The 14,793-nt window shown below is 34.0% G+C and overlaps 2 protein-coding genes across 4 annotated transcripts in view; both read left to right on the plus strand.

The window, feature by feature from the left end:
• The window catches only part of Dmtn (transmembrane and coiled-coil domain 2 protein Dmtn), a 662,916-nt gene that overhangs the window by 245,965 nt on the left and 402,158 nt on the right, over positions 1 to 14,793 (plus strand). The gene's annotated exons all lie outside the window — the stretch shown is intronic.
• Positions 5,660 to 14,793, plus strand: part of LOC137657474 (repetitive organellar protein-like) — an 83,089-nt gene continuing 73,955 nt past the window's right edge. Inside the window, exons 1-2 of the mRNA XM_068391813.1 lie at positions 5,660 to 5,737; positions 6,080 to 6,256. Coding sequence (XP_068247914.1) covers positions 5,660 to 5,737; positions 6,080 to 6,256 — 255 coding nt within the window. The remainder of the gene's footprint in view (positions 5,738 to 6,079; positions 6,257 to 14,793) is intronic.

The following is a 14,793-nucleotide window of genomic DNA, read 5'->3' on the forward strand; positions in this document are numbered from 1 at the left end:
CGGGCATATCTTGGTCCTGTCTGGGTTTGGATCGTTTTCATCATCAAACTGGCCACTGCGGAATGGTGGGAAGACTTTGGTCTAATCGCTTGCTGCAAACCAACTTCATATGGATGACCCTGACTATTACAGCTTTGCTGATCATGGTTATCCATTACGTTAAGGTATCCCCACTCAACTTAAGATTTGAAGATGACATAGTTCTATTTAGTGAATTATAGAAGGAATTGCAGAGATTGATAGACATGTAAATAGAGAAAGCAGAAAGGTCAGACTGAAAATGAATAGGAGTAAAACTAAGGTAATGCTCAATACAAATGCAGAAACAAGTTAAGGTTATTAACGAGCCTCGGGAGCTTGTTAATTGATATGCGTACTTAGGATAGACCGAAATTAAAACTGTAAGCATGGGATGGTGAGCTTTTGGTAAACAAAATGAGATAATGAAAAGTAAAAAGGTAAATATTTAATCAGCTGGTCCTACCAGTATGAACTTATGCATTGGAAACTAAGAGAATGAGATAATGAAAAGTAAAAAGGTAAATATTTAATCAGCTGGTCCTACCAGTATGAACTTATGCATTGGAAACTAAGAGAATGAGATAATGAAAAGTAAAAAGGTAAATATTTAATCAGCTGGTCCTACCAGTATGAACTTATGCATTGGAAACTAAGAGAATGAGATAATGAAAAGTAAAAAGGTAAATATTTAATCAGCTGGTCCTACCAGTATGAACTTATGCATTGGAAACTTGGAGCCTTACTTAAGCTTTACAACTAAGCTAGCTACAACTCAAAGAGCAGTGAAAATAATGATGATAGTACTAACTCTTAGAAACAGGAAAAAGCAACATGGAGATAAGTACAAACTAAGTAAAGGATGTTCTAACATGTAAGAAAAAGAAATGGATATGGGCAGGACAGATAATGAGGATGATGGATAATAGATGAACATTAAGAATAACAAAATTCCCCTAGAGATTGCAAGCGAAGCAGGGCAAGGAAGAAAAGACGGTGGATTGACGACTAAAGATTTGCGAATATAGGCTGCCATAGAAAGACCATAAACAGGCGTGAATGGAAGGACATATCAGGTCTTTGTACTGCAGTGGTCTAACAACAAGTGATGATGATAATAGTAATATGTAATATATATATATATATATATATATATATATATATATATATATATATATATATATATATATATATGGTTGTTTATGTGTGAATATCGATATAATTCTGGTTTTTGTAGCATTCAAAAGTTGTTTTTATTACAGTGTTATTATGTAAATCATTACTTTACTATTTGCCGAGCAGGTACCTCAGCATATTGTAAAAAAAAATTATCTCTCTCTCTCTCTCTCTCTCTCTCTCTCTCTCTCTCTCTCTCTCTCTCTCTCTCTCTCTCTCTCTCCCCCACGTTAAGAAAATAATAGGGAGACTTCTTAGCACTGTGTCAGTGTCTGGTTGGTAATAACTTGAAAGTGCCGGAAATTGCCAGCTTAGATCACCCCTGGAAGTATAGTAGTAGTATGCCTTAGAGGCAGGAAGCAGCACTTGGTCGGTTGACGATAGACCTTACTTATTTCACGCACGGATAACTGATAAGAAGTGGTCCGTACTCTTAGTAGCTTGCAAGGTACATTGGGGACTTGACTTCGCTGAGTACAGTAATCCTTTCCCCGTGCTGTTTTGGGAGAAAATTCTTATTAGCTGCGTCGCATTTTTAAGTACACGGGAAAAGTTGAAAATAATTATAACCCTGGTCCTTTAATCAACAGGGGTTTTTATATTTTTAACAGATTTACATTATTTTATGATCTTGAATTAACGTATTCATGTTTGTGTAGATGATTAGTTTTTTCATAAAGAATTTTCTTCATGTTGGCAAAATATTTTACAAATGTAGCCATCGTTTATGTCTTCTCTTCTGCATCCCATCCCATTTCTCTCTCTCTCTCTCTCTCTCTCTCTCTCTCTCTCTCTCTCTCTCTCTTTCTCTCTCTCTCTCTCTCTCTCTCTCTCTCTCTCCCTTCTTTCAATGTGAATTCATCTTAGTTTATTCTTATCTGGTTGTCACTGGTTCTCTCTATCTCTGTGTTTATGTTTGACCGCATGTTTTCTTCGGTAACCGTATTGGGAAACTATTTTTCATTTAATTCTCATCGCTGCCCATTTTCATTTTTCCCCATCAGGGGTTATTTGGGAAGGATTCTTGTTCTGTCACGTGGTTGGGTTAAACGCTTATTCAGGAAATTCAATGACAACTTCATGTTTCTCGGTAATTTTCCCCGTACATATTGAAAATGCTCAGCAGTAAAAGTGTTTTGATGTATTTTCTCGCAATGGCTCAAAGTGAGTAACTCCTGTTATAGTGAACATCGACCAAAACACCCAACTGCTGATTTATTGTTTAGTTCCCCCAAGAATCCTTTGCTTATCAGAAATTCTAAGGGATGATATGCTTGCAGCAACACGATGCGGGAGCCCTTCCTTTGTCATTCTCCGTCTGTTCAACTTTTCTAAGATTTCTGTGGTGTGGCTGGTAACGATATCATACGTTGCCAGTTTTCCTGTCATGGAAGTCATATTAACTTAATGGAGTCTATTGAAATAATTTTCATTTCTTGAGATTAATGCTTTGTTTCCAACAGGTATTTGAAGTAAATTTTAATTCGTATATTTTTGGTTTTATCGATATTAATGAAGATGTAGCATATTTCTTGACCCGGTGGTGCTAGATCTGAATTTTAGGGGTCATGCTTTGTAAGAGGATTTAAACGGTCGCGGTCAATATCATTAAAGGGTACTCACTCCCGGTCAGCCACTATGATTTGTATACTTTGGACTGCCCAAATGACTCTGACCAATACCGTCACCCACCAATGTGTGTGTAGAATCCTGTCAAACAATGTGTGTGGAAGATATTATGGGTAGGGTAAGCATAAGACTTTTTAAAAGAATGACGATTTAAGTTACTTTGACATTTCTACTCAACCGTCGTTTGATCACTCCAAAAGATTTGGATAAATGTTTGCATTTGTAGGTACATGCGTAACGACTTGCTATATGCAAACTTAAACGGTCATGTGACCTAATGTAATGTATAAACACGACAAGGTGAAATTCTTGAGTATCAAATATTTCACAGAACCCAAAAATGCTAGGAAATCCTCATTAGAATTAAATAACTTTTTTTTTTCTTGTTTAAAAGATATACCCAAAAGTTTCATCATATCTTTATAGTAACGGGTGTAATTTTGTTCAGGAAATGTACTAGTTCGTGTACTTGTTTTTCATAATTCGCATGATCACTGATCAACAAAATGGATAATAATACACTACGAAAACAGATACTAAACGTTGTTTTTTATCATTCAAGGGCCATTAATTAAAACACAAATTTTGAGGTTAAACCCAGTTCTTGTTTACGACAGGAATCCACCGAGAATTATTACTATTATGAGTTTTGCTATTTTCAATATTCTAAGTTGGGAAAATTTCTTCATGGTAACCACATATAAGACGACGAATGACATGGCTAATGGGATCAGCGATGCGCTCTCTCTCTCTCTCTCTCTCTCTCTCTCTCTCTCTCTCTCTCTCTCTCTCTCTCTCTCTCTCTCAAACACGAAAGCTTTTCCCTGTTGAAGCTGAGATGGATGGAGGTCTAATAGGTAGAGGGGTGAAAGGTGCTCGCTCATACTATCGAGATGGAGAATTGCTTGGAAAAACACAGAAAATCTGAGGATTTTTAAGAGCCTCAATGATTGAGGAGGTTTTGCAGATGAGATGGGAAACTTCATGAGTCTCTCTCTCTCTCTCTCTCTCTCTCTCTCTCTCTCTCTCTCTCTCTCTCTCTCTCTCTCTCTCTCTCTCTCTCTCTCAGGAAATATACAACAGAAATCCAAAACATGCTTTTCGCTAGAGAGGTATGGGGTCCTTTGACTGGCCAGACAATACTACATTGGATCCTTCTCTTTGTTTATGTTTCTTTCCCTTTCCCTACACACACACCGAATAGTCTGGCCTATTTTTTACAGATTCTCCTGTTCTCATACACCTGTCAACACTTGAGATCACTAAACAATTTTTCTTCATCCAAGGGGTTAACTACTGTACTGTAATTGTTCAGTGGCTACTTAACTCTTGGTAAGAGTAGAAGACTCTTTAACTATGGTAAGCAGTTCTTCTAGAAGAACGACACTCCAAAATCAAACCATTGTTCTCTAGTCTTAGGTATTGCCATAGTCACTGTGCCATGGTCAGCCACTGTCTTGGGATCGATTTCTCTTGCTTGAGGATCCACTCGAGGCGACTATTCTATCTTATTTCTCTTCCTCTTGTTTGTTAAAGTATTTATAGTTTATATAGGAAATATTTATTTTGATGTTATAATTGTTCTTAAAATATTTTATTTTTCCTTGATTCCATTCCTCACTGGGCTATTTTCCTGCTTTTCCAACTAGGGTTATTGCTTAGCAATTAATAATAATGATGATAATATCGGGCTCAACGTCTTTGATTCTCTTTCCATGTCAGGGGGAGACCAAGCCTAGTTGGCTCTAAGGGTTAGTTGACACAGCTGCATTATTTCATATTTCATGATAGATTGCTCTGATATCTGTATCACATGGTCACTGCATGTTTGTTCAGTTACCAAGAAATCGCTATCAGGATACTTTGTAGGAGAGTTGACTTATGGACAAAAGTTTAATTTTGCTGAAGCAAGTAATATCCGAGTAACAACTTTTCTTTGTTAAAACATGTGGTAAATCACTTACATGCTGAATGATTTTTATCTAAAATATCGCTTGAAATAGGGGAATAATCTGACAGTAAGGTTATTTATCAGATACCATTCAAATAAAAGTTTCTTGGTTGGGAGATGTTAGCAGAGTAAGAATGGGACAGTTTGACTAAGGTAATTATTTAGATACCATTCAAGTAACAGTTTATTGGTTTGGGATATATTAGCACAGCACGAATGGTGCAGGTTGGCTCTTTGCCAACTTGTCCCACTTACAATATTTTTCTTATCTGATTCTCAAACATGGTTAGAACATACCAAAAAAAAAACTGAACTAGCCTCAATTCCACTTGATGTGTTCCTAAGGGTTGTCAATTGTGTAGTGTAAGCACAAGTCAATTAGAGGGATTGCCTTCCATTTCGAACACTTGAACATTATTGTCAGAAAATAACAGATGATCAACTAATGAGTAAATGGATTTCATCTCTTACTGTGGACCACACGCAGCATAGACAAGTGTTTTCTATATAATATGAAAAGTAGCTTTCTACATATCCTAAACGTGCAGCAAATATTTATTTTGGCCTCTTTGTGAAGGACGTAATCAGTATGCTGTATATGGCAACAAATCTATTTTAAACTCATGGACAGAAAATGATATGGCTGGTGCTGATTGGTTTTGTGTCTTTTTTTCTATATATATATATATATATATATATATATATATATATATATATATATATATATATATATATATATATATATATATATATAAAGTACCTCACCAGAAGCAACCAGCCTTTCAAAAGCACCAAAGTTATAATAAGAAAAATGTGGACATGTTATTTGGTATTTTACAATCTGTCCGAGATTGCTACGAGTTTACTTCAGGGGATATATGGAACATGGATAAGATTGGGGTAGCAACAGTTCAGAAGCTTGTTAACGTTGTTGCTCGTAAATGTTCTAAACAAATTGAAAAAGTGAGCTCAGAAGAAAGATGAACTCTTGTAACTGTAGCTATAGCTATCACAGCAATTGGTAATGCAGTCCCTCCTTTCGTTGTTTTCGCTAGATTTCCTTTTCGTGAACATTTCCTAACTAATGGCCAGCCCTTAGTTCTGGAGCTGCTAATCCATGACGGTGGATGAAAGAGTAATTTTTTTTAGTTTCTTAGACATTTGGTGAAACATACTAAGTGTTCCAAAGAACACCCGTTGCTTCTATTACTTAACAACCATGATTCTCACCAGTCCATAGATGGGCTTGATTATTATAAGGAAAATTAACTTACTGCTATTTAATACCCTCGTTGTTCTCATAAGATGCAACCGCTTGATATAAGTGTTTACGAACTACTGAAGAAGTTTGTAAATAGATCGTGTGAATCTTGGATGACAAATCCTTCTGGTTATACTATGACTATATATGACATTCCAGGCGTAGTTTCCACTGCCTCATCATTTTCCATGTCAGTATCTTGGCTTGGTTCAAATCTACAGGTATTTCACCCGTCAATCGAGATATATTTCAGAACGAAGATTTTTTTGGGTGCATATGTAGCAGAGAGGTCCCTGTCTAGTGATTTGTCTGAAATGCCAGCATCACCAGAAAATGGGAGCATTGATATTATGCATTTTTCCCTCTTGAGGCCTAGACCATTACAAATTAAGCTGGTTCTCCTTCCATACTTAGGGATACACATTTAGAGTAGGAGAATGAACTTATTATTATTATTATTATTATTATTATTATTATTATTATTATTATTATTATTATCATTATTATTATTAAATGCTAAGCTACAACCTTAGTTGGAAAAGGAGGATGCTATAAGCCCAGGGGCCCCAAAAGGAAAAATAGCTCAACGAGGAAAGGAAACAAGGAAAAATAAGACATTTTAAGAATAGTAACATTAAAATAAATATTTCCTATATATATAAAAAATAAAAACTTCAACAAAAGAAGAGGAAGAGAAACTAGATAGAGCAGTGTGCCGAGTGTACCCTCATGCAAGAGAACTCTAACCCAAGACACTGGAAGACCATGGTACAGAGGCTATAGCACTACCCAAGACTAGAGAACAATGGTTTGATTTTGGAGTGTCCTTCTAGAAGAGCTGCTTACCATAGCTAAAGAGTCTTCTACCCTTACCAATTGGAAAGTAGCCACTGAACAATTACAGTGCCGTAGTTAACTCCTTTGGTGAAGAAGAATTGTTTGGTAATCTCAGTGTTGTTAGGTGCATGAGGACAGAGGAAATCTGTAAAGAGTAGGTCAGACTATTCAGTGTCTGTGTAGGCAATGGGGTAGGACCGTAACCAGAGAGAAGGATCCAATTTAGTACTGTCTGGCCATTCAAAGGACCCCACAACTCTCTAGTGGTAGTATCTCAACGGGTGGCTGGTGCCCTGGCCAACCTACAGTCAAGTGAATGAGCCAACACCATCTCATTTTTAAGTCTCTACAGAGAAAAAATATAAACTTACTCCTTGCTCCAGAAGCAATAAGGCCAATGCATAAGGTGGGCCGAGAAAGGAAAATTCGGTTAATATAAGGAAACGAACAACTGCAATCGTGACTGATACTCTGGTTAAAAAAGTTGAGAACCCAAAAGCAAAAGTGAAAACTAAAAGAATTTTGCTTTCAGGGAAAAAGAAGAAACATTAAAAAACATCAGAAGGCTAAAAATCTGAAGAGGAGTAAACCAATTGGCTGGTATGTGTAGAGACATTTTCCAATAGAAAATCACGAGAAATCTGAGTGCAACGTCTGGTTTGCAAAAGCTGGGCTTATGAAAAGCACACTGATAAGAATTTCTTTTTTACCTGTAATCACTTATGATTCAAATAATGAAATTGGCCAGCTTTCCCGTACCACTTTTGAATATCTAATAATTATTTTGTGATGTGAATAAGTCTTCGAAGAACTTTTTTTTTTTTTTTTTTTTTTTTTATATATATATATATAACTGGGATTCAAAGGGAAGTGTTTATTTTCTTGTTTGTCTTAGAATATCTTCAGTCATTAAAAAACTATTATTTAAAGTTGATGACGTTCATAGCTGTGATTGATAAGATGATTAAGAATTAGTGCTTTACTTAATGGTATTTCAATAATAGTTTTTATTTTGTTATTCTTGAAACCTTACCAATATTTCAACTTAAGGATAAATTAACCTTTTATTAAAAGAAGGGCCTGATTGAACGAGAAAGAAACGAGTAAATTTTGCCTCAGTGTACATGCGAAGTATGTTGGCACTTTGAGAAATATTTTTTAAAACAGGTTTTATTTGGCTATGAACCATCCTTTGCGTTGCAATGAATTGTAGCGAAATGTTTATATTTTTTCGTTCATGTAATAAAAGTTCCAAATTACTTCATAGTTTTATATTGTACAGCATGTGTTTCACTCACACCTGTTTCACACACACTCGTAAATTGTAACGGTATTTTATTTTGATTGTTTATCTTGCTCTACATCTCTCTGTTAACAGAACCGGGTTAAGCCTGCCTATTCTCGAATTGATCTGTTTGAATTCCTGTCACCTTTCACTGAAACTGCTGTTATAAAAGCTCGTTGTCTGTTGAAATAAAGTTAGATGCATTCGCCTTGTCTCTCGGTTATCACCTAACTGGCACCTCGCAAAAAAATATACAAATAAAAATGTAAAAAGTGTGCCAACTAGCCCGGTCTCCTAGTGTACTAAGTTATTCTGTTCGCGCTTATTAGTGCAATTATTTTGTTTTGAATTTTATTTTACATCTGTTACCTAAGGTAATCTCTCTCTCTCTCTCTCTCTCTCTCTCTCTCTCTCTCTCTCTCGTGGCGCATTGGTAGCTCGTCTAATGGGCAAAACTATGGCGCTGGGTTCAAGTCTCTGATCGGACGATTGCGCGTATTTGCTTCCTTAGATTTGAAATTAATTATGTTCAGCTGAGCTACAAATTAGGTAGTTATACTCTATTCCTTTTTAAGATGGCCTATTTGTACTCGTACTCGAGGCCACACATTTTGCAGCTGTTAATTGTTTGAAATCAGTTTGTTCGAATCCTATTTTGTGTTGACACATTTTCAAATTTATGAATATATTATTAAACTATATAATGTCAGCTCTGTATATGCAGCATAAACATCAATGCTAAATGAACTCAATAAATATATTAAAAATTAGTTCATAGAGGAGTGACAAACTTTGTTTGATAATAACTACCGAAGTTGTATACAAAGGAAGTTTGAGATGCATTGATTTTAATGTTTTTAGTTTACCAATGTTTAGTGCATAATATATTAGTGGTTGTATCATGATACTTAAAGGACTTTTGTAATAAAAATTCGAAGTCAAAGGTTCAAAAACCATAATAACAGTAGAAAATCTAGATGGTGTCTGCGATTCTCTTGTGGGAGGAACAGCGATACACACACGCATGTAGAGAACGTTTGATCAGCTCTCTCCTGCGGAGTGATCCTATCTCCTTTTTATAAATCCTGTCTGCTATCTCATGCTATGGACTTTGTAAATTAATTACGAAGGATATTTAATTAATTTATTTAGTCTATATTGCTCGTAGTTTGCTACTTCAGACGTATTTATACTTAATTTGCTAGGAATATATTTGATATAAGACATATCGAAAAGGAAGTTGAAAAAAAAATTATTAACTTTGTTTGTTTTGTTACTGACATGCTACTGGTTTACTATTTTCTGTTATATATTTTTATTTAATAACCTTAGGTTACATTTGTCAATTCTGTTCCCGTTTAATGTGGCTTTTGCAATATCCTTATAGTTTCAAATAGTCAATCCTCAAATGTGAAATATGTTAATACATCAAATATTATATTGCGGCTCTGCCCGACATAAGACCGCCACGAACATCAGAATTTTCTTCATCGTTATTTGAAGAATCTCTGTTGTCTTTTGAAAGCGATGCCACGTCTCAAGTACGCGTGTAGAAACACTCCATTTTTGGTGTGGGAGGATGAATGTTACTGTTGTGGCTTTTCATTCCACTCGATACATCCCTGTATGTTATTATATATTTTTATGTTCCTCATCATTATTTTGCTTTTTATATTTGCTATAAAGGTCTGACATTTATTTGAGTAATAATTATAATGTAATTAGTTCTTGAAATAAAAAAGATAGATATTTTTGTATTATGCTTATTAATTGATAAATAATCACTGGAAAATGTGTAGGCTTGGCTAATTTACAAATAGTATATCCATTATAGCCCCTGTTAACTCACTCTGTAGCAGTATATTTATATCACAATTGTGTGTATAGAAAACTGATGAATTCGGACAAACAGGTCCAGCCAATCACAAACAAGCAGGTGACTCCGAGCGTACATTTAGGCCAGTTTAAAGAAAATAGAAGTATAGTTGTTGGACAACCGTTGTGGGTTGCAGTTAAGTGGTGAGAGGGAAGAAACACTGAGGTGAATTTTTATGTCATAACACTTGTATACCATAAAAAACGGTAGGCCCTCGACGAGGTAATCCGCATCCTCCGAGGGTGAAATCAATCAACATTTATTCAAAAGATATTCTCACGTACATAATTTATTTATACGTATTGGATTCCTCACTTTATTGTGATATCAATTAGACGTTTTCGATGTTTCCTGTTCAACTTATTGATGGATATTATAAATTTACACTACCGGTAAAACTAAGCAATTCCGTTTTGTATTTTGTTTTATTCTACTTAAAAGGAAAAATACTTGTTTTGATGTTACCCTAATGTATTTTAGGAAGGGTTGTGTGTTTTAATGGTACATTACTGACGCGTGTGTGTCATATATATATATATATATATATATATATGTATATATATATATATATATATATATATATATATATATATGTATATATATATTAATATATTAATATATATAAATATATATATATACATATATATATATTAATATATTAATATATATATATTAATATATTAATATATATAAATATATTTATATATATATATATATATATATATATATTAATTTATATATATATGTATATATATATATATTAATATATATATTAATATATATAAATATATATATATATATATATATATATATATCTATATATCTATATATATATATATATATATATATATATATATATATATATATATATATATATATTTCTTTATCTTGCAAGTTTCGTTGAGCGACAGATGACTGCATACTTTAACTATTTTCACTTTGATCGTTTCTAGTTTCCTGTAGGTGCTCTCGGAATCTGGCTCGAAGAGATGGGCATCTTGAAATTATTTATTTATTTTTTCTATTCATTACAGGGAGCTTTCGGACTCTACTCCGTCCGTAATCATGATAAACTGAAGCCTAAATAATATTTCGCCCATGTGTTACATTTGTATTGATAATAATAGGACTATTCATAAATGTTACAATTATCAAAATAAAATACTCTTAACGTGAACAAGTGAAATGTTAACTCAAGTCGAGAATAAAATGGTTAATTGCCTATCAAAGCAAGTTGATATATAAGGAAATACAAGAAATTTTTTCATATGCATAAAACCTTAATATCATCACATAATGGTGCATAACTTCCACAATTTACAAATATGCAGGTTCATTATTAAAGATAATGAATCTGTATACACACATGTATGTATATATGTATGTATATATATATATATATATATATGTGTGTGTGTGTGTGTGTAATATATAATTTTGTATGCGACCTGGCCTTTCATTAGAATGGGCTGGGGTTCGATCCCAAATATGAGGTAGAAATTTATTTCTATTTGAGCACGATTTTGTGTTGATATTTATCCATATATATACATATATATATATATATATATATATACACATATATATGTATATATGTATATATGTATATATATATATTTATATATATATATATATATATATATATATATATACGCGGTGTACCGGTACTTGTAGCTGAGCATGTTTTGTAACTATTTTGTACTCATGTGTATATAGCATATGGAGAGGAGATTGGCGACGTATCCTCCTCGTCGAACATCCGTCAGGGTGCTTCCTCTGTTTGCACACTCCTTAAAAATACGGGATGTCTGATGAATGAGTAATAGAGTTGCAATTGAGGTGACATTCGCCTTTTAGCGTTTCTCGTTCCTCTTGAAGTGATTGCTAAGGATGACTGAATTAGGCACACACTGTGTCTTAAGACTAAAGCATTGAGATATTTACAGTACTTGAGTCTCTCTCTCTCTCTCTCTCTCTCTCTCTCTCTCTCTCTCTCTCTCTCTCAATAAATAAATAAATAAATATTTTTCCTTTTGTTTTATGTCTTTTTTTTTTATTCAAAAGAGAACCACTATACCGACTGATGAATATTACGCTCAAATTTTTCTTGATTTCATTACTATGTTAATTTGTTTTCCTTTGGGATTAATGATAGGTGTCATGAACGCTGCCGGTTTTTCTTTTTCTTGTGTAATTTTATTACTTGCGTTCATTTTAAGAAACTGTAAAGCAGGTTTTTTTTTTTTTCGTGTAAAATGTTAGGAGTTATCCAGCCATTCCTATCTTAGATTTTTTTTATACTGTTTTAGACTTGTAACTCTTATTCATAGACCTCAGATGTGACATTTGTATATTGCCCTTTTTTACAGATAAATGTAAGATGGTTTTGTGAGGACATATTCATATACATATTTCATCACTTTATATTACCCAATATTGTAATGTTGGGGATGATCGTGCCAGAAATGACACGAGTTTGTAATATGCATCAATCGATGTGTCAGTCCTTCCGTGGAAATCAGTTTCTTTTGAAATGAGAGAAAGACTAATGGTGTTCTTCATGACGTCCTCGTATGGCACCTTGCATCCTTAAGCTTCCTGCCTCCTGACGCCAATGATTTTTGGCCTTATAACACCTAGGATTTTTTTTTTCTTCCAATTGATGGTACCATGAAGTAATGGAGTTTTATAGAGTAATTTCGTGTCGCAAGAAGAGGACAAGACATACTTTGTTGTCATTCCAAAGTCCGCAAATTTATCTGAAGTTTATTTCAGCAGTGCCAAGATCCCGCTGGCAACAAAAATAAAGTGATACTCTCCTTGTTAGAGTGAGATTTATATAATATATATATATATATATATATATATATATATATATATATATATATATAATATATATATATATATATATATATATATATAGTGTATGTGTGTGTGTAGGCGTGCGAGTGGGCTCTTATGTGTGTTTATTTTTGTCTTCAAATTATTATGTAATTCCAGTTTGTTTGTTATTTTTTCAACCATTTGTTAATTTATTCTGTTCGCACAACCCGGATATTTTTCTTTGTCGTTATGCAGTTTATGTTTTTGGAAAAATGTTGCTCTTTTATTTTAGAGTTAGCTTGATAATGTGCTGCTTACACGACCACTGTTTAGAATTTAGTCCCATGGCGTCCAAGTTTATATAAGGCAGGGAGAGATAATAGTATTTATTCGCTGTAACGACGATTTGTTTCATGGTGGAGGAAATTATCTTGGTGTAGCACCTGAATATTAAGTTAGGGAGAGAGAGAGAGAGAGAGAGAGAGAGAGAGAGAGAGAGAGAGAGAGAGAGAGAGAGAGAGTTCTACAACTCTTCTATAAGTATATTTGCCTGCTGAACATTTTGTCGTTAATCAGTGAATATTTATCATATTTAGTTTTCACAATTTTTAAGCATTATTAATGACTTTGCAAGCCTTTCTTTTTGGACCTTGTGTGAATGGAGAGCAACCTTCCTTCAAATCTGATTAACCTAACTGGTAACCTTTTACAATTCGGATTCGTATTTAGCTACAGAGGGAGTGAATTCATGGAATCGCCGTGGTATGCAGTCTCTCTCTCTCTCTCTCTCTCTCTCCTCTCTCTCTCTCTCTCTCTCTCTCTCTCTCTCTCTCTCTCTCTCTCTCTCTCTCAAGTATGTTATTTTTAATTATGTTCATTTGTTATCGTGTGAAATATTCTATTATATATGGATATTGCCCCAAATGCAGGGGAGTCTACACTGTGACCAAAAAAAAAAAAAAAAAGTATATTCATATGGCCAACCTAACCTTCTCTGACCTAAGTCCTAGAAGAAATATTAATCTTTTCTACCATTTGCGCTACCTATGGTATTCGACCCAGTTGGATAGAAGCCTTGTTATTAAAATAAGTTTCTAGGTTTAAAGAGTATGAAAAATGGCGAAGCGGCCTCAGCAACAACAATCTAGAGATTGTCTAGATGCTTTCCTTAAAATATTCTTCCAGCTGCCACAATAGTCTCTTTGCCAGTGAAGAAAGCTCTCAGATTTAAAACGCATTCGTTCACCAATAATTTAGGTGAAACAAACCTTTAACATTTTATTAAAAAAAAAGATATTGCGAAATCATAATTAAAAGAGCAAATAATGATTAAATAAGACAAATTGCAAGTAAATCGTAATAAAATTAAATTACGAAAAGCTAATATAAAACATTTAATTTATACAATTCGCTGGCCAGCTTTGTTAGAGTGGAGTCTGACTCATTGGGCTGGTTAATCTCCTTTTAATATATCACCCTCATCATGAGCCGTAACTAGTTCACTGCATGTCAAAGGCCTCAGACGTTCTTCCACTCCCGTCTGTTCATGATATTTCTTTGCCCGTGTAGGCTATACCAGAAAATTATTTTAGTTCGTCAATCCATCGTCATGTCTTGCTTCTTTTGCAATCTCTGGGGACCCATTCTGTTATTCTTAATGCCTATCTATTATCAGTCATTCTCATTATAAGTCCTGCTTATGTCCATTTCTCTTTCTTACATGTTAGAATATCATCTACTTTAGTCTGCTCTTGTACCCATGATGCTCTTTTTCTGTTTGTTAGTGATATCCCCATTATTATTCTTTCCTTTACTCGTTGAGTTTTAACTTGTTTATGTTCAAAGGATATAGTAGGCTCCAAGTTTCTGATGCGCAAGTCAATATTGGTAGGACTATTGGATTAAATACTTTTCTTTTTAGAGAAAGTGGCATTTTA

This window comes from Palaemon carinicauda, chromosome 18, assembly GCF_036898095.1.
Source record: "Palaemon carinicauda isolate YSFRI2023 chromosome 18, ASM3689809v2, whole genome shotgun sequence".
NCBI classification, from domain to species: domain Eukaryota; kingdom Metazoa; phylum Arthropoda; class Malacostraca; order Decapoda; family Palaemonidae; genus Palaemon; species Palaemon carinicauda.